At 42.8% G+C, this 21,350-nt stretch overlaps 1 protein-coding gene and 1 non-coding gene across 5 annotated transcripts in view; both read right to left on the reverse strand.

Annotated features, from left to right (window-relative positions):
- Positions 1–2,426: 2,426 nt before the first annotated feature.
- LOC135502748 (metabotropic glutamate receptor 3-like) overlaps positions 2,427–21,350 on the reverse strand; it is a 31,889-nt gene continuing 12,965 nt past the window's right edge. For 2 of the 4 annotated variants that reach the window (XM_064795784.1, XM_064795783.1), the window contains exons 3-8: positions 10,899–10,952; positions 7,145–7,233; positions 6,603–6,720; positions 5,854–6,141; positions 4,979–5,335; positions 2,427–4,711 (exon numbers count right to left, since the gene is read on the reverse strand). In XM_064795784.1, the coding sequence (XP_064651854.1) occupies positions 3,285–4,711; positions 4,979–5,335; positions 5,854–6,141; positions 6,603–6,720; positions 7,145–7,233; positions 10,899–10,952 (2,333 nt within the window). In that variant the 3' untranslated portion in view covers positions 2,427–3,284. Of the gene's footprint in view, positions 4,712–4,978; positions 5,336–5,853; positions 6,142–6,602; positions 6,721–7,144; positions 7,234–10,898; positions 10,953–15,473; positions 15,501–21,350 lie in introns of all 4 variants that reach the window. The other 2 variants (XM_064795785.1, XM_064795786.1) reach the window with 2 other exon arrangements.
- Positions 7,530–7,611, reverse strand: Trnas-aga (transfer RNA serine (anticodon AGA)). The gene has a single exon. It is a non-coding gene; the product is annotated as a tRNA-Ser (tRNA).

Below are 21,350 nucleotides of genomic sequence, written 5' to 3' on the forward strand. Positions count from 1 at the left end.
CTTAGCTGTAAGTTGTATTGAAACACGGAAATATAGGTAACGAACAAAAGGTTATTTGCACTGGAGTCGATTCGGTCCCCGCTCCGTCGTCAATACATTTCCATCGCCATCTTACGGGATCCAGTGTAGTTGACTAAAGGCATAAACACAGAATCCAGTCAAGCCAAAAATTAAAGCCGTCACCTTTGCATCCGGACAACACTTGTTTTTAAAATTTGGATACCGCGTTTCGAAGTATAGCTTTCCGACGTAGCCTACGAAAGCTCCGATGATGGTCCAGATAATTGCATATGCAGATAACGTTAGGTTAAGCACAGTCAATGGTTCTTCAGCGGCAGCTGCGGCTGGCTTTGATTTTGTCGTGATAACACGTGCAGCGCCTGATGCGAGCAACAACTTCGTGAAGAAAATCACTAGAGTTATTGCTGTATGGACCGAAACTGTCCGATGTGATTTCATTTTGAAGTGGTCTGTGTGGCGATACGAGTCGATTGTTCTATCGAAGCATCAGCCTCACACAACGATCCCGTCTAATAAACACCTGAAGGCTTTATCAAAACAGCTGAAAAGTGTACGACTTTGCTGCTCAGTATCCTACTGTAAAGATCCACTAGTTCGCTTGAAAATATCTAGTGGCGAGATTGTTCCTTTTAGCCGAAACACATGGGGTGAGGTTAGATCCGTTCCGCAATATTGCGATACCCGAATAGCCTCCAAATCCGAAAAGCGTGGTTCACAGTGGAGCAGATCAATCCAAGTCTGTCTGGACAAAGTCCTTTCCGTGAATTGTATACAGAAATACGAGGACCCAGCAAGATTCCTTCAAGAATGGATATGCCTCGTGACTATTGCCATAAAAGTATCACGAATGCACTGAAGTTCGCTCTCGCAATGAACGCAGTCCAAGTCCTATCTGATAACGATCTTCTTTTTCTTCAAATGGGTACCACAACCAGACAGCGAAAACAGACCAAATATATACGGTATGCACGAAATATTCATTCCATACGGATTATTTCAAGCAGCTTTAGTAATGTCAACCTATGTAAATCCTCATTGAATAGTCGAATAATCCATACATGGATTTTAAAGGCCTTGTTCGTTTCAAAAGGGGCAATTTGAGTTGCCTTGGAAATTTGAGCACCGTGCATGCCGTTATGCAGGCTGCTACACAAGTTCTATGAACTAAGTTTCAGCCAAGTTGCTTTCCAACTGAACTACGAGACTGTTCTTTTCACAATTTTCTCCATCATTTCTATGTATTACCTGAGCCGGACAGACAAACAACTAACATGGACGGCGTACGCCTTAAAATCTTCGCAACAATATGTTACCAGCGTGGTTCAACATGTGTTGTCTGATTTGGAAAATACTTTCACAGGACCAAACTGAGATCGATACTCAGGCTCAATAAATTGCCGTTGGTCAGCTCAGCGAATAGCATTCCGCGAAGATGACGTCACTGCAGCTGCTCCCCTCTATTTCCCCATCGCTGAATTACAGGCAATGTCGGACAAACATGCGGTTTCGTAATGGATTCAGGCTTTCTAACTAGGGCAGTTAGATTATTCGTTGCCAATGGACCTATAGATTAATAGACAAAGTCGAGGACACTATAGGTCTAGCACACCATATCCTCTAATGAAGTCGACGTCAATAGTGATCAGTTCATTTTAATGCCAACCGCTGTAAATCAACTTACAACAACGTGAAGACTGACAAGTTTGAGCCAATCTTGACCAGTTTAATGCATTTTATACATGGTTATGAACCAGTCATAGATCAAGGAGTCTAGAGTACATGCATCTGGTGCATTCTGTTCATCGATCTTTTCGTAGGCCTCGGACGAATAGGGCGACCGGCAGGCGTGCAGAATTCGATCGCATTCCCATCGGTAAAATAGATACCTTCCAGGGTCTGCGGTGTACTATTAGCGCATTCGATTGCTGGCGCCGTGCTTGGGGAAGCACCGGATGTCGCGTATTGAAGCGCACGCCCAGTATTCCCAACGCGAACGCTCTCGTGCCAGGCCCGAGTAACAGTGGAGTAAAGTAGCATAACAAAGAATGACCAGACACCGGACCGGGCGAGCGTAAACAACAAAAACTATTTACTAAATTTATTGACCACATTTTCACATATTTATATCAAATTCGTCCATTGCCTTTTCTACTTTTGCCAAAGAACTGCAGTCTGATGCAATAAAACAAATATGTGAACATCGCAAAGCCGGCATTTGCAGAATAGTTTGCCATCTTTTCTCAAAAGTCACATCGATCGGCCATTTTATGCCGAAGTGACCCACTCTGTGAGGCGCGAGACCTTTGCGAACGCTCCAGCGCTTCTCTGGCGCTTACTCGGGAGGTTTCCGAACGCGCTATAAGTTTCTGGGCCCGGGGCTGGTAAAAAGAAAACACTACATTGCATTGTATACGAAGTTTGACGTTTATTTGTTGACCTTAATATGAAAATAATACTGTACAATGTACGTACCTTGCGATGATACTGATTGTGGGCAAACAATATTTTCCCCTACTGGCATTCTAAGGTGTACCCCTGATTTCAAATTCTCCCAGTCACAATAACTACAAAACAGTTCAAAAACAACCTTTTACGGTACACGTACATATGTTATATTAGACGTGTATGGCCGAAGTACAATAATGCCAGCATCAAATTTGATGCATGATGAACCTGAGGAATTTAAATTTTGAAATGGCAGAGCGAAAGCACATGCAATATGTCAGACACTTATATATAAATCCATCAATATATCTTAAATGCATGCACTATTTCCTCCTACACAAATACAGATAGAAAACTACAGTAAATTCTAAGATAAGGCGCATCTTCATATGTCGCAACCCCCCACCCCCTCGCCCCAGCAATCTCGCCCGATACTGTAAACACGCAATATTTCGCGCCTACTTTTTGGCAATTCGCGAAAACTTCTTTAAAAAATGTCGCGATCATTTTTATTAGATTTTTAGAACCAAATTTTCGTGAATTTGATATTTTTTGCGAAATCTGCCAAAAAAGCCCCGCGAAAACTTGGTGGTTTGCAGTGCATTGGTGGCCATTTGGACTGAGGTTCTCTGACGACCAGCCACTGACAAATTGGCATTTTCCAAAAAGAATTGCCATCAAGTCCTAAAATAAAATAGAATTGAAAGTAGAAAATAAGTTGCATTCTAAGTACAGTCACTACCAAGAATATCAAAATCATGAACATGACTAGATCCTGTATTAACCTGAAGCGTTTGCTGCTTTTGCATTTTGTTTCTTCATACAAATATAACTTCATTTTTATTCTCTTCGTCATCATACGATTTTAAGGTGAGGACTGGCACTCTGTCGCTGTGCCCGCCATTAGGGCTCTCGTTAATATGCAAATCACTCCCGCGTAAACTCTCGCGTGAATCTCGCACAATATCAACAGTATCGCAGTCACCGTTTGATCGGTTCTCGTCATGGTCTACAATAATTTCCGGAACTTGTAACGTCACATCCGCTGGGTCACGTGGTATATCATCAGAGTCCTCAGCCTCCTTTTGACTTTCACGAGACTGAATCTTTGACATGGGTATATTGTCAGTTTTTACAGGACTACGCGGAACTTGTAAACTTGAGTCTGCATCCGGTTGCGCAGTTGCAGCGTCCCGTTCCTTCTGCGCAGCATCCGGTTGACTCATTTGCGACGTATCCGTATCCAAAGTGATTTCAACATCTTGTTTGGTTCTGTCTTTCTTTACAAAAATATCGTACATTTGCGGTAAAAACTTAAGACCAGTAATTGCGAAGTGGGCTAGAGAGTTTCCTAGCGTCAATATTAAAATCTTTGGTTGTTCATAAGACACTGTCACATACACAGGTATAGTAACAGCAAGAATAAGTACAAGCACGTAACAGGAAATGCCGTTATACGAGGAATGTCGTAAACCGGGTTTCTCGCGCTCGAAGAAAAAAGCAGCAATCATGAGTAAGATAGCTGAGAATATTATGGGTACGAAACCTACGTCTCTATAAGGGTCCTCACAGCTCAAGAACGTCACGGAAACTTTTTCTAATGACTTTTTTACAATAGGCAAACTTATGGCAAGCGGCAGTAAACACAAAGCTATTCCAATTATCCCGAGGAGGTAAAATGTGAAAATTTGCACAAATTTTTTGTAGGTTCTCTTATGGAAGACTAAATGTAATGCACGTCCCGTGATGACAAGTACCGGCTCCGTTTGGCTCATAAGAATCACTGTTTGAAGTACTGATGGGATGAACAGGAGACACAACTGGACTGTGCACCGAGCGGTCGTGGGCATTAGCGCGTGGAAGAATGGGTACAGGTGCCCGGAGAATGTGACCAGAAGGAACGTGTACTTGAGTTCTGTGCGCCGGATCACGACTAGATCACGGAAAACGATGATTATTACGAGAATTATCAACACACTCAGCAATCCCAGTAGCCCCATTGTCAGGATTGCGACACACATTGGGAGGTAATGGTACAACCATGTCTCCTTGTTCGGGAGGCATTCGGATTGTTTTTGGTTTGTGTGGGTGTAGAGTTCGCACTTGTGGCACAGCAGGCTCTGTGTGGAGTTTGATATTTCTCCGACGGGACATTTTTGGCAGTCCCAGCAGCATTCGGATGGTGATGGAAGCATCTGGTAGCCCGGTTGGCAGACGGCGCTGCAGCGAGAGACGGGTCTAGTACCTGCAACAGAAAAAAGATCAACTTGATGGAGATGTCGCGTGGAAACAATCAGTAAATAAGAGTAATGAAGCATCAACATCCATTATACTACCCCCCGATGACCTTTCCACATTCGACTGTTAGTATCTCATCAGGCCGCAGGGATACCACGTCCCTCGCCACTAGCCCAGCTCGGTTCGTGCAGGAATAACTCTGCCTCGTCGCAGCACTTGTCTAATCTGAAGAAGAAATCTATTTTCATACGTGCTGCGTTTCCTGAAAACCTACCCTCGTTCCATTGTATTTCTTCCTCCCGTAGGGTCAGCGTCCCAGGTCCTTCGCCACTCTCCCACTCTCCCACAGTCTTGAGGCCAAGTTTCCCATTTTTCTCCTGGACATTCAGTATATGATACTTCGCCCCAACGAAGTCGCCGTTCTCATCGAATCTGACATGCTCTTCGCCTGCGCCTTTGAAATCAACCCTGCCAACATATCGGTTGAGTTCTTCGTGTGTGAACCACTTGTCTTTTATTAGGTCGTCCTTCTTATCTGCGATGGCCATGTTCATCGCTTCTACCAGTGTCAGAAGTGCGTTGGCGGCGTTGACAGTTACGGAGAGGGTTTCGTTGGTCTCGAGCAAGTCACCTGAAATCACAAGTAGTCTTAGCCCCAAACGTCAAAGAAGCTTTTGACACGAAGTCTTGACGGTACCGTACAGTACCGAAGAATCTGCTGGATCATTTGGCCCAACTAGAGCAGCAACGTAGACCTATTCCACAGAACAGGGTGCACACCGATCGCCAAAGTGGTTCATAGACATCGCTGGAGTTGGCTAGGACATGCAAGCCTAATGCCACCAAGCACACTCCCCAGGACAGCACTCCATCGGGCAGCCGGCGGGAAAAGAAATCTAGGCCGTCCAAATGAGACCTAATGACGCCGATGTAGGAAAGGAGATGAGGCAGCTTGGGGGTTCTGACCTGGGGAAACATCCACAGACAGGCTGCCAACCAAACAGGGTGGACACTGAAGGTCTGGGTATATCAAGACTTTAACAGGACAGCTCTTAGTGAGCAATGCACTAATACATGACTCTAGCACGTGCAAGATCCATACGGGTCTCCAAACAGAAAATGGCCCATCCACCTTAACGAAATGCTCACCTAAGGTCCAATTCTGTGGACAATCCTTCAAACTCGAATCGTACTTCGTCTGAGGACAATCCGTACTCGACTCCATCAAGTTACAGTTAAAATTCTCCTTGGCGTAGACAGAGAGCCAAGGGTTGTGCCTGACCCGCCGGTAGAGCGGCTGCCTGTGGACATAGTTCTGGAAGTCCGGGTAGACGTGAGAGGGTACGGAGATTCCTATGATGCCTCGGGCCAGCTCCGGTGGGAGCTGAAGCATCTCGTGGGTCGCCGACCACGATTCGCTGGCAATCCATGTTATACCTGAAATAACAAATCAAAAAAAACAATGCTGGATTTATATAGCGCTTTTTACTAACCTAGGTCTGTTTCAGAGCGCTTCACAACCACTATTAAAGGTATCCACGGCAACACTATGGCGTATCAAGTATCCTACGCTAGTTTACGCCATTTGACCTTGATCTGTGACCTTGAAAAGTTGGTCAACTCAAAAACTCGTAAGATATGTGCCGTGTCCTTGTTATGTATACGAGTACATATACCCACAATAAATATACAATTGATATCGGTCAAGGGAGATGTCACACCCTACGTTTTCGGTTTTGGCCACCTAGTGGCCATGCGAAGAATGTCTTCGAACTAAATTTGTTTTTGCGATCATCTGACCTAGCGGCAGTGTGTACATAGTTTCAGGTAACTCGTCTCAGTGGTTACGAACGGACAAACATACCGAGACGACTCGCAATCAAATATTAATGACCTACCTTTCAATCCCTGCCTATAAGCTTCGTTCAGAAATAACTTGGCATGTTGCCAATACATGAACAGTATAATGACCTTGACCCTTGCATCTTCCTTCAGTGCGGAGATGATGTTGACAACCTATCGAAAAATGAATTCAAAGAAGTCGAACTTGATAATTTTTGAAACAATAGTTTTTCACATAATAGGGGTTGAAATTGCACGTGAATTTCACTCCTTATGATTCCGACCAGAGTCGAAGGTCTTGCTCAGTGGACTAATCCGTCAGCTATTGTTGTTATCACGTGAACTTTGCATGCTGGATTGCATCTGTACTATCCTACTGAACTACAACAATATACGACGACGGCAGAGAAAACCATCGTCATCCCCATGGTCGACTTTAGGCCCGCTTCAAGGCTTGCTATTGAAGAGAATGAAAATATCTCCTGATGATTTCGATTGGTCATTCCTCTGAGATATCACATTTCATTCAGAAATCTTCAACGCATGATCACCGATTCATCGTCACGTTTGCTGGCAAAACGCTTTGACCTTGACCTACCTGTTGATCGCCTGCGGTGGGGTCGTAAAGGTCATCACGTGCAAGGCAGATGTTCCTGTACGCTATTTCACCCTTAAGGGCCTCAATGCCTGAAATATAAATGAACGGATCAGTTGGATTCACCATAGCGGCCCTTCGCGAATCAAAATGAAGAAGATGAAATAATTATTCTTATTCGAAAAAAAATATGATTTTCCAACCATCAGCATGGCAATTTATCAGCAATGTGCGTCAAGTAAAGGACACTGACGCAAAACACCGATAGATTTGCATAATAATAATTGTAAAATTGATCGTATGCATACAAGTAATGTTACTGCTCGCTAAAATGTAATGATTGGAATATGAATGTGTTCTTGATGAAAAAAAAAGAAAAAAAAAGATACGTTGTCGGCAGGATTCGAACCTGCGCGGGGAGACCCCAATGGATTTCTAGTCCATCGCCTTAACCACTCGGCCACGACAACCGATGGACAGATACGCCGCTCGTGTACTATATGAACAATCTGTGCTAAAAGCCGGCCCGGCAACGAATTCCTTAGTACCGATTAGGCCCATATGTTATCAAATAATGACCAATGCATTAAAGCGAATTATAAAGCATTGAGATAACTGACATCAACACTTTTGTGATGTAATGCATCAACGATCTTAGACTTTTAGTTGATATATAATTTGTTAGATGGCGACACTGACACGTCTGCACGTCGTTTGAATCAGGAGAGCTGTACTTGCTTCTGATTGGTCAAGAGGAAACAGCCTGCAGTCAATTTAAACACGGAAAAAACCCAAAACTGCTCGGAAACGTGTTCGGATTTTACTATAAATTGTTTGTTCTTGGTAATTTATAGGCCGATTTTCGAACAAATATCTTTGTTCAACTGCTGTGTATTCTGGCTCTGCCACGAAACATCCTGGTACCATCTTCTCGTGGAAGGGCAATTGGCACCAGTCTCCTAGCTTTGCCATTGGTAACGGTTGCTTAGTGACACCACCACCGTTTACTGCGTACATTTGCCTCTTCCGGTTGGTCTTCCGCTTCGAGGCGACAAATGGCAGCTAATCCTCTCATTAGGAGATTGAATTGGCACCAGTCTACTTCAAGAAAGTAGTTATGTCATCCGAGTATATGTTTCAAAACGTGATTTCGAACTCACAGATGTGAAGGTATTAAGTGAATAGTACTGGTGTAAGCAACTAAACTCGGGGTCTGAAATCACGAGAGATTTCATTGGTACAATCGCTTTAAGAGACAATATACCACATGTGTCCCTCCCGTCAGGTCATCGGCATCGGCACCCTGGCCCGTTCTAGAGTATTGTTATATACATGTATTGAAGGGATGGTACTCCTCTTTACTTAGAAGCTGGCCGGACGAAATTAGTACATGGTCATGCTCGCCATTTTGAAGTTCGAATCCGCCTGGTTTTGTTTTCGTCCTGGTGGATGAAGGGTCGCCGATGAAGTTTATACTGCATGCACTGTTTCAAATGACAAAATGACCGAGCAACTAATTACGTCATATCGTCTCGCGAGATCGGGTACTACTCCGTTAAGATGACTGCACTGCCGTCTATTGAAGAATCCGCCAAACTACGTACATCACCATGCTTCGCATGCATCCCTCGATCGGAGAAAGGACAAACTTAGGAGAAAGCGTAGGGATGGGGATCTAAATTTGCATAACTCAATCAGGCATAATCTAGAGATTGATCTAGACAGCTTCAGGAGTTGGTTTCATATCTACCCGATAGAGGCGCAAGTTTTTTCGACATGGCGCCTCTACCGGTAGATCATGAAAGTGTTATTGTAATTCATGCCGTCTCTGTAACCAAACCATTTCAATTGAAAGACTTACCAGATATGCCTTGTGAAAGAAACAAAAATTGAAGTCATTATTTTTTATTTTTTACCTATTGCAAGAAAGCCAGGAAACACACTGTTTTCGTGTTTGTGTTGAAATATGTAAAGGGTACGGGGCTGTTGTTATTGGTATGTGCAACTTAACCTTTCAATGTAAATCTTAAAGGTTCTGTCAAGTGACGGATCTCGAAGTAGGGTGATGTACATCAAGCCGTGGATGTGAGGGCTAAGCGCATTGGCCTGTCAGTCATTGCTCAAGGCAGCATTAGATTGCCTAGTATCGCGGTTATCTGAGTTCTTGAAAAACCTTGGTTATAGTAGTAAGCATAGAAGTAAAAAAAATACTGAGAGGCTTGGCAGAAGAGACAATGTTAGAAAAAACACATCACATATTCCGTGTTAATAATAACTAAACTGGTATCATGCCCAAAACATTTAACACTCTGGAATGCAAAGAACTAGCAAGTAACTAGTACGTTGTTAAGAAACACAAGTAATCGTTTGTAACAAAGTTAGTATCAAAATAGGTTTACACCTAAGTGTACTTCCCTTACGCATGTGTACATACGTAGCATGCATTTCTATCTTTAAAAATCGCTAACATTGCTTACTTCCTAATAAGCATTAATCCTATTAAGCATTAATACAAAAAACAGTTAAACAAGAGGATTATGTTGAAAGCAGGACATATCGATACTAAGACATCAACATAACTCATCGATCAAATCGATAGACAGGTTTCGCATGTAAATGTTATTTATTAATGAAATCTTTTTGGACAATTTCCAAGATTCCTCCTTATTTTGACGGTCTAACAAAAACAAATAGTTCTGAAACGGATTAGTTCCTTATCCTGCCACAAGGGGCAAAACCACCCCTTGGTGAGAAGATCAGAAAGTAATCTATGTCAGACAACGACGGATGAACGAGACATGTAATCTATTTATTCTACTTGTAATACTAACAGGCTTAGTGTACTGTACTGTGTAGTATAAGCAATGCATGCGCTGGACAATACATTGGGACAACTGCAAAATCGCTTGTGTAAACTACCTAAAGAATGGCAGTACTTACCCTTAAACAAACCAGATTGTTCTAGAAAATGTAGGTCAGAACTTGATTTGATATTTGATGACGTAGCCTAAATCACGCCACCCTGGATGAGAGACTTGGCACCAGAAAAAATTCTTGCCCAAATCTTTAACATTTACCCCGCATGCTATTTCACAGATGACCAAACTAAATGGTAAAACGAAAGAATCCACAATTTTCGTTGTTTAACAGGCCAACAGATTAAGCGAATTATCTCTTAAATCGGCAGCCATCTTAAAAATGGCAGCGATCTTTATTCCCATTGGCAGGATGGCGGCACGTTTTCAGCAACGAGCACCGAAATAAAAAGGTTGCAGGTATTTGCTTCATTTGTTCTCTTCAAATGCCGACCCGGAAAGAAAAACTCATGAAGATACCACAAAACCAGAGTATAGTTTGACCAGTGCTGCCACCTAGGGCAACGCGTTGTCCTCGATGGCACGAAATCTAATAGGGATTCAAACACGTTACTGACTAGTCTACGTGAACGGTGATCCACTCTCAAACTAAAGTAAATGTAGATGATGTGAAATATAAAGAATATAATACTCTTGAGAAACGACACTGAAAGTAAAAGCAGAGGGGCTGAAATTAGTATAGTTTGTGAACCCAAGCGCAGGCGCCCTCTTTCCCAAAGAAAGGAAACAGTGAACCAAGCTAGCGCTTTAGTCGCGAGAAAGACTTTAAAAGCAGTGTTTACAGAGTTAAATCCCATCCACCAGAGTCACATCGGGTTATGTTATTCGAGTGTCACGTGTCACTACTACACAGAATAGCCTCGCCCCCGGCAGTTACTCACCATCACCTGCAGTTATGCGCAGTTTTTTAAGGTTCTCCTGGAAGCTCTTGGACCCTAGTAACAAGATTGGATTATCTAAGGCAAACATTTATTTACAACCTTGGCACGTTACTGAAAATAACAGCTGAAACTAATATCATGAGCTGCCTTTCTATGTCAAAAGAGGGCAACACCACAAAACCACAAGTCCCGTATGTTGTCGCCGGTTCTAAAACACTTGAGAAAACATCAAAATAAAGCTACGGTGTAGAATCGAACCAGTGGCATTGAGCAAAGCTGCATTAACAAACTATACCACTCATCCAAATAAAAATTCTAAGTTTCAGTCAAATTTCTTTACAAAGTGTTGTTTATCCTCCGATCGATCTTGTATCAAATTTGAGTGTTCGGTGGGTCAACCAATGCCAGTGCGTCACAAAGACACCATCCTCGCGCAGCTTGCTACTCAGTGCAGTACCTGCTCTAACCGACAGATGGCGTTGGGTAGGGCGTCACGTGCTGGGCAATTGAAAACTGTGTGATCAGCCAGACTAACATCAACAGAGATAATTGGCATTGTTTGTTTACAAACAAACTGAAATCCTCATCCATTCGCTTATCTGACACAAACTTTAAGCAGCAGTGTTCCTATCGCTTGCCTATAGTATTGCACACTACTGCAATAAATGTACATGAAATTTGCATTTTGAGGTGACTGAAACTACTCGTGGTTCCATATGCAACAACCATGCAAGCCCGTTCCACGATGCATAACTGCATGAACGATGCATAAGAAAATACATGTGATGCCAACAAGAACATGTCCTAGCTACGAGGTTGAGGCCAGGTGCCATGCTTTTTTCGTACTAAAATGCACTTTGTTTATTCAAACTGCTAAGCAAACTACAACACCTTTTAGACAGGATGGTTGCTCTGTACTAAGCATCGCAAAATTTACCAATAAAAGCGTCTGGCGTAGGCCTTATGCATGATTAATGATATGAAGGTGATGTCAGTACCTCGTGGTCGACTGGTCATTACCGAACTGGAGCCATTGGTTGTTTTACCAAACACCTCGATGATGGAAGATGTCAGCTCCACCCGAGGCGTGATAGTGACCCACCAAACACCTCGATGATGGAAGATGTCAGCTCCACCCGAGGCGTGATAGTGACCCACCAAACACCTCGATGATGGAAGATGTCAGCTCCACCCGAGTGACCCACCAAACACCTCGATGATGGAAGATGTCAGCGCCACCCGAGGCGTGATAGTGACCAAAGTTCCGAGACGGTCTCCCAGCGTCAGACGTCACTTATGGCAGGTAGGTCTGTGCGGTGTCTGTCAAAATATTGACGCGCACTGTCTGGAAGCTGTGCAATGTCAATACATCGAGGGTGAAGACGGATGTACACTGGTCAAAGCTATTTTTACTATAAAAGAGCCGTGAGCTCGGATCCGTCAGCCGACCACACCCACATGCTTCCTATGTGCACTGTACATTTACAAACTACAGGTAAGAATGTCATCTTAATACACTCTATGCGAATCTGGTCACCCTGTCATCGGCCAGCAGTACAGTCCGGTTTAACATTTGGCTATTGAGTGCAGCTTTCAGCAATAGGTTCAGTCTGTAAGCCACAGGGAGCAGCACATGTAATGTCGTAAACCCATATCATATGTCCTCCAATCAATTACAGGAAGCAATCGTAATGAAAAATCGATCGATCATAGACATATTTAATGGGATCGTAACAGCTGGAGAAGAGGAAAATATAACTTTATGGCGATCGCTGTTGACAGTTAAAGATAAAATAGCTGTTTTAATTACCAGGTGGCTCTAAAGTTGTGTTGGATACACATTAAAGTGATTGACAATAGGAACAATAAATGATGAATAGTAAATGAAATTGTCAAGCGGCCTTTCCCACTTATTAATGATAAAACGATTAATCTTCAAAAGCACAAGTCAGAAAGTTGTAATGTCTAAAAGTTAAAGTTGGAAGAGTAGTATAGGTAGAACAAGCTACTGTAGAGAAGATTTCAGGTCGTATGTGACCAGCTTTGGTCCATTTATATTCAGCAGGTCACGTACCGCCGAAAAATCATCGTGTGATGGTATATATAGAGGTTAAATTTAAAGAATGTTGAAGTCACGGTGAGTATCTTGTAATAAGCAGCCGTGTTTCGCCTTGGATAGCTAGGAGGAGGGGGCGGTTCCATTTAGGACTTTCGCCCGATTGTCCACGCATGCGCGCACAGTCGAAATGGACTGATGATAGTTTGAACAAGTCAAGGACAAACTACATTGTATGGTCAGAAACTGTGGTGTCCAAGCAATTTGTGATACAACAAATCAACCAGCAATTAAGTGAATTATTCCAGTCCGCGCCAGACCACTCGCAGCTATCATCGAACTAACCATTAATCCTTTACGACCAGTGATTGCGCCCTGGGGTGTTTCTGCGCCATTAGTTAGAAACTAAAATGGCCGGGTTTCAGGATAATCAAAGCGGTTATGTATTTTAAAAAAGCCTGGTAAGTGATAAAATGAACCATTCATCAGTCCAATGAGATCTAAAAACCTTCATAATGATATAATATTATTTCAAAATAGTGTTTTGGGAAGGTTACTGTACAATGCGGTTTGTCTAAGTCTTTTGAAGTGGGCCGGCAATTATAGAAATGTATGATTATTTTGAGGAGAACTATTTTGGCCAACTCATTCTACCACCTGCGCGACCTCGTCACATCCGGCATGTGGTGGCGACGCGGACTGGTATTTCAATATGGCGACGACGTTTGGTATTGGAGAGACTACATCCCCGATTCTGCGAACAAGCTTGCTCCTTAAACCTATACGTTGTGATTTTTTTCTGGAGAACCCGTTATAGTACAATTGCAGTGACACTTGTAACAGCTGCGGACAATAGCGATCCTATCACAAATTCCGTGTATTTACACAATGTACAATACAGCGCGAATGGTCATTATAATATCATTCTCAATAACCATATTTAACCCAGATGTCATAATTTTTCCACACAGTTTCCTCTGCAAATATTGGATGAGATATTATATCTGAATATTCTGGTCTTGTGTTGGCGACAGTCACATATGCCTTCCTGACCTTTCATGCCAAAGACTATATTGGACATTGATGTAAATGATGGTATGGCCAGATGTCAGCCCTGGGCCTACATCACCCGATCACTAGGCCCCGCAAACAATCTAAATACCAGTAGAACCTCTTTATTAGGGACACCCTTCGGGCTGACCAATGCTATCATTGGAGGTGACACGTCGGTACCACGGAGGTCAAATTGTGTAGACCGATGTGGAACCCGAGTCCCTGCCAAAAGGCGCCACCAACGTCTCTTCGACAAACAACTGGATTAGTAGCAACATCCTGTCATTTCCTAATCCCAACAATCTGATATTACTTCCCCCACATTGTTTATCTGCAACTAATATACTGGCAATTCTGCACGCCCAAATCACACAACGCAGGCATTATCCAAGCCGGGAAATATTTACCAAGAGTTTTTCGAACCAATCTGTGTTGTTGACACAAACATGACAAATGACTTTGTGGCAGTGGACTGTAACCGCGTAATGCTGCAGGGTTGTTGACCAGGCACTCTTGACCAGTTGTAGAAAGTTACAGGACCAGAAGTCTCCGGTGACCTTAGTTTCGTCTCTGCCCACACATGCCGCCATTTTGTAAGTCACGTGACCTACTACGGCAAGATTCTCGGAGTGGCCAGAGGCAAGCGAACATCCATGTACCAGAATCATGGCGATCGATCAGGTCAGAGTAAATGGATACATACATTGTACTACTATTGAATGTATCATATGAAGTGTGTGGTTGACAGGGGCATTTCGATCGTTTATTGATAGATTTTTGCTGGTATTTTCACGTGCCTGTGATCACATGCAATAATGGAAATCGGCATTGGCAGAGAAACCGATACCAATCGCTGCTTGGAGAATGGGATACAAGTTGACATATAAGGAAAGCAGGACCTTAGCAAAACTTTAAGCATATAAGATGGGGGACCCAGGTCAAACTACCGAAAGGATAACATCTTTATAAGAGTCTCACACAAGAAGGTTGTTGAGCTTTTTGAAAACATTTTAATAGATTTTTGCGATTATAAAAAACACTCCCAAGCGTTTTTTATTTCGCTGAAAAACCTCTCTTCGAGGTCCATATTTGTTTTGGAGGAAAACATCAACATTTTTCAAAAGCCCAAAAACCTTAATTTCTAAGCGTGTAGTCAGGACCGTATTCAGTTTTGTATACAATTCTATGTACAATCTTACATAATCTGGTTCGCGTAGATCTTAAACCAGAATAACATATGAGAATTGTACATGTAAATGCACAAGAAACTGAATTAGATATTGACTAAGACTCTTATTGAAATCTTATCCATTTTTTACCTCAGTAGCCAGCACAAGGAAGCGAACACACCTCTTTGGCAAAACGAACTTTCACAGTGAACCCCTAGCTGCAGAAACACACACACACGCCGGACACTACGCCCAGTTCAAATCTAGCAAACGAGTTTAACCCTAGTAACCACAGACCTGCCAGAACTTTATGAAGATGACTTGCTGCAAAAATGAAAGAAATATTGGTCAATTTTATAAAATCTTAGAACAGAAGAACAGTGAGAACGGACTCTCACCCCTGAGACTGGCCCTCGCCTTGTTTTGGAAGAGTTCTGATTGCTTACGGATTTTGAGTACCAAAATGGTAGTGTCTATGATCAACCCTATATCAACTGCATTAACTTTGGACTTGCCTAGCAAGTGACTTTGGGTAACTTTATCTTGCCAACGAAAGCCGCTGCCTATAAAGTTCCTTTAACGTTGGATTTGCCAAGTACAGCAGCCGATGTCTAAAATAGCATGTCTATCGGAGGTCGACGTCAATATTGATGTTGGTGACAACAAACACTTCACACCTATCGTTAGCACAAAGGATACATTGAGGCAGATATTGGTGTATTACTTGCAAATCGATAAGTCCGTATTTTCTTAGTTCTTGTCGATACAATATTCATGATTACATGTAATTGCCACAGGTATTGTTAGATTAGCTTTATATTAACTGATAGATATCTGAACGATTTGTGGCCAGTGCAATGTTGCCAATTTCTACCGCTAGGGTATAATTGTTTCATCGCAAGTGCGGCCATTTTGGGATATCATAGTTTTTGCCTATACCGTCACCTGTCGCAAGTGTGTGTAAAAAGGGTATTTCACATTTTCTCGGGCGGTGAAAATGAACCTTCTCATTTCCTATTTGGAAGACCGGTGTAGAAGTTTAAAATGTCCTAGGATAGAATGCCCGGGAAACAAAGGATTCGATTATGCGCTTCAATCTCTGAGCTATTGACGGTCAGGGTCTCTATAGAACCATATTGCAGAACACATAGGGCCGGACACTTTTTCCAGGGGGGCATTTGTTACTGTTATACCGGCGCAGATCAGTAAGCTAGACTCGGTCTGATGGACGTGTCAACAATAGGGGTTGGCGAACAATACTGTGCCCTTACCGCGCCTAAGTCGGTATCAAAGCACTCGATGCATCATCAAGTAATAAGCGAGTTTCGTAATGGAACCCTATTGTAGGCCAGTCTATCTTGCTGATCTACGCTGGACTTGGAAACTAATTTTCCTGCACAGCGCAGTTTCTTCTCCTCTACAGGTCATTGCTGTTTCGTTTCTTTCATCAAGTGCATATTTTTTTCCATCAATATCGCGCTAATCAGCTAATAAACTGACGGTTAGTTTCAGCGTTGACACAATCAAACACTGAAAACTTGCCAATTATTTTGCCTTGAGTATTTGCTCTCATATATACATTACAATCATCTGAATCAGGATATGTCCATCTAATAAGTAAGGTTAGTCAGTGGTACAATTCTGTCCCGGGGGCAGTTCTAGCCTCAGTGCCCGACGCATTGTAGTCGGTTAAGGCGTGACAGTTACCGGGCATACGTCCCTAGTACAGCGCCTTCAATTGGCTCTCAATCGACTCTCCGCGAATGCCTGAGTTAGGTCAGAAGCAGAAAGTGTATGCCCTGGATGTGGCAGGTCCAATTGCATTCTGAAGGATTATTGTAAATGTTCTATAACTGACTTCCATGACTGTCGATACCTCAAAGATTAAAAGCGCATAATAGAATCGTTTGTTCCAGGGACATTTTTATCCTAGGTCATTTCAAAATTCTATACCGGCATGATCCTATTCCAGTCTACCAATTGATGATGGGACGGCCTGGAAGCGTTTCCATAGTGTTCCAATCAATAGCATTTACACAGGATAGTTCTCTTTGTCAATTAAATCATCTTGATTGCGACCATGTGGTAAATACCATCATCTCATTTCTTCCACACATCCTACTGGATCATTTTATTGCAAGGCTGGTGCGAGTTGACTGAAGTGCGCTGTGGGTGTGGAATAAATTTCCCGAAATTCGATCTCCTGATCGCCTAATAGCATGCCCGGACAAATTATTGGTAATTATTTACAATGTGATGGACCTTCCGCGAAATAATCACGTAAAAATACCGCCAGAAACCATTAGTAGGAGAAATGATACGTTTATGACGTGGAATAGCGTGACCCAACGTTAAGTGATTAATCTTGGCATTAGGGTGTTTTTGTAAAGCCCCCGAAACGTCCACGTGACGCCTGTCCCACTGTTCGACTTTGTTATCAGGAGGTCGGACAATGAGATAGACGTTCAAGTTTGCGTTTCGGGGGACTTGCGGAAACTCCCTTGTACTGCACACCGCCAAAGTTTCGCCCGCTCTTAGTTTTGCGTTCGCGAAAATGTCTGAAAAGAGTACCTTCACGATTTTCATTTTGGCCTCTTGAAGCAATTGAAGCTTACCAGCTCACCAGCTCTCTAGGTCAAGGAAAAACAGCATTAAACATTTGAAGGCTAGGCCTGGCCGAGGAAGATCTATAGGGTAGTTAGTACCTTCATGGCCGAGGCTCGGCCTAACATTAGCATGTTCGCCTGTCAGCAGTAGTGGTTCCTTTACCTGCATTCTTAACCAACAAAATATGTGTTTCTTTGTATCATGTTTACACCATCTTGAGATACCCAGTTAGTTCAAGTTAAAAGGTGTCGGGAAAGAGAAACGCCATTCGGTCCTGTACTATGCCGTAGGGCACTGGATTATCAAGTGTGCAACTTTGCAGATTCGGTATATACAGTTATTGGTATATCTGTCTGCAAAACGGCAATTTTTAAATTCATATCCGGCTTTTTAGTGCTGTTTGGCAAGCGGCTCTCCAAACAGGACAAAAAAGATGCCTGTTCGGCTAGCGGCTTGCCAAATAGACCCGGCCAATTATTATACATGTATGTTAATCGCCTTATTTTGCCCGGCCGGACTCAGTCGGTTTAAATGGGCATTCACTTCATAATAAAGGAGTTCTAATTGCTCCAGGATTCCAAGTTGTAGACAAAATGGTGGTGTACCTATGGTCAATGCACACAATGTAAACACACTATACATTCTATTGTTGACATAAAATGTTTCTTGTTGGGATTTGGTCTGTTGTGAATCATAGTAATCAAATATTTAGCCTAATTTTTGAACAAGATCACAACTTATTTCCAAGAAATACGAGAAATAGTTTCATGACATAAACCTCCTAATGACCCCGGCTGAGACATGCGAGACGACAGGTATAGAATTTGTGAGTGTTTCTGTGTGTGATCAGGCCTTGAATGGATGTAGTTCTGTAAGTACTCGCCTTATTTGCGAATAGGGTACAACAGGAGAACACTGATATATATGAAACACTGACCCTCGGGATGCATTCGTCACAGTGATGTCCAAACGACTGTGCCCGGGCTGTACTTCCCAGAAGTAGAGTCCACTGGTCATATTCTTTTAGGGTGTTTACACGCGTAGGGTACGTGATTCAGTCAGCGATACACCGGCGACATTAAAAGGTGCAATTCATTATCAAAAGCCTTCATTACCCCGCGCAATTAAGTCCAATCCCCACCCCAGACGGACTTGAGATCTCGTTCAAGATTTTGCAATCTCGGAGCCGTGTCAAGATGCTCAGAAGTGGTTGTGCGGAGGGTTCTACAACCAATATCATTCAAAACCGCAACAACTTGCACAAATCAAGCCAGAACCACTTATCTTTCTCGCCTCCATTTGCTCGAGATCAAACATTGGCGGCAGAGGTTAATGGCAACCCATCGTTTGACCAACATCGAAAATGACACGTCCCAGGAGAGATTGGACACTAATCAAACTGATGAATGTGTGATCACGGTTTTGTGTTGGAGAGCGGTAAACTAAGATCAAGGTGTCCCTGGTAATTTTGCTTATTTCCGCAGTCGACTGCTGTAAGTTGGCGTTTTGCAGAAAGCACGACAATGCAATCTGTAGCGGAGGCTATTCTTACACTCTTCACCGTCACAAAAAATGAACCTTCTCATTTCCCGTTCAAACCTCCGGCACGTCCGGCGCAGATTTGTTGGCGATAGTTAGCAATAGAGTGCCAGTCAGAGACTCACGTATGCGAATTCCATAGTGATGACTCGATGCACCCGGTCAATTGCCTTGAAGCGACTGAGGCACACGAAATGGAGGGGATTGAATTGCTCGTGCGTAATTGGTTGTCAAATTTTAAAGGATAAACTATGAATAAAGACCAAAGCGGAATTCAGTCCGATGGAATTGAAATACCCCCAATGGTTCCAACTCGATTATTTTTGTGGTTCGGCCAGTTATGTGCAATCGCAAATGTCCGTGATATGAGTTAAGCTCAGTTGGCACCCCCAGTATGCGCCAAATTGGTCAGGTGCTTCAGTATTCGGTTAGTGCTATCTGCCTCAAGCTGGAGATTGGATTGGCAAAGGTCAGGCCGCGTTTCCAAACTCGGATGGGCCAGCACTCGGCACATTTAGGGTTCCGACCTACTCCAAAACTTTACATCAGAGTTTCCTTCTCCTAGCCTGTTTGCCTGCCAGATTATTATCATGTTACCAGACGTATGTTTAGCGTTGGTTATCATCATAGAGATGCATGGAGCTATGCTAATAATGTTGCTTGCATGCCGGTTGATGGTGATTGAAAAGTGGAAGGGATGGTACTTAGCGTAACTACAGTCTGTATTGATAGGCCGGTTCAACTAAAGGTCGAAACTTCTAAACAACCATCGAAGTCGACCTGGCCATGGGTTGTAGAAATACTTACTGAACTCCTCAGGCCGTAGCTGGCGTTGTCGTTCGACATGGAACAAAATGCATGACGCCTTGAGAGCACCTGCCCACGGCTGACTCTCGCCAGGGCTACGGACCTGAGCTGTCTTCCCGGGGTTGTTTTTAGCAGTGACTGGTTATTCAAATTTCTTAAGAACCACTGACAACTAGATTTGTACCAGATGCGATGATCGTATCGATTATCCCATTGTTAAAACATCCTTTGGAAAGTTTCTAAAATGCACTCACGTAATTAACGACCCAAATGCCTACTTTGGGAGAGTGATATCGCATCAAACAATCTAAAATGTTGGATTTCTAATTAGCGACGTACGGACTTGATGTTTTAGTCATTGACTTATAAATGCAAGTACTTTTAAAATGCTTCATATTTCTAGTAAAAGATACCGGCGTTATTTCAATGATTAATACAATTATAGACTAAGTAGGCCAATAGGCCTAATCTGCTATGATTGATCACAGCTCGAGAGAAATGATAGCAGCAGCCACCAAATCAAATTCAGCTCATCAAGTCGTTTTCTCCATACGTGCTGTTGGATCGCGAGTCCATAAATTATTGAAACAGGTGCGTTTTATGGATTGTAACGGCAAGATAACGCGATAGTATCTTCCGTGATTTACTGTTCAGGAGACAGGCAATTAATCCTAGATTCGAAACTAAACAAGTGAAACATATGTTACCTACTCTAATTTCATTGTTACAAGGTCAGTTGATTCCTGGGGAAAGCCCTACATAGAAGAGAAATAAAGTAGGTTTAGAGTAGTTAGGAGTATCTGGTTCAATAGTTTCACGATATGGTCAAAAGAGGTGCCTTATCGAAATGTTAAAGAAATTGTCTGGAGATAGCGTTGGCACTTGAAGTGTTAATGTTACATGTACATATACTGATGAGTGTATACTTTAGAAGCTAGAGCGAACTTCAAATGAATTGGCCAGTGACATATATATATAGGCTTAAGCAATGTTATGTCAACAGTTGTTGAGATAATAACGTACAGACACGATGGTTGTTAACTGTTCGCAAGTACTTATTACGATATGCGTCCAGAATGTCTGGTCATTACTGGTGCTTGTCTATCTATTGCGATTACATACGTGACAGAGCAAAACAATTGTTGACATGCACTCATCCCAGTTCTGAACTCTGATTTGATACGAACATGAACACGAGCACTTTGGCGTACAGCTCCTTCC

Source organism: Lineus longissimus, chromosome 19 (genome assembly GCF_910592395.1).
Source record: "Lineus longissimus chromosome 19, tnLinLong1.2, whole genome shotgun sequence".
Classification (NCBI taxonomy): domain Eukaryota; kingdom Metazoa; phylum Nemertea; class Pilidiophora; order Heteronemertea; family Lineidae; genus Lineus; species Lineus longissimus.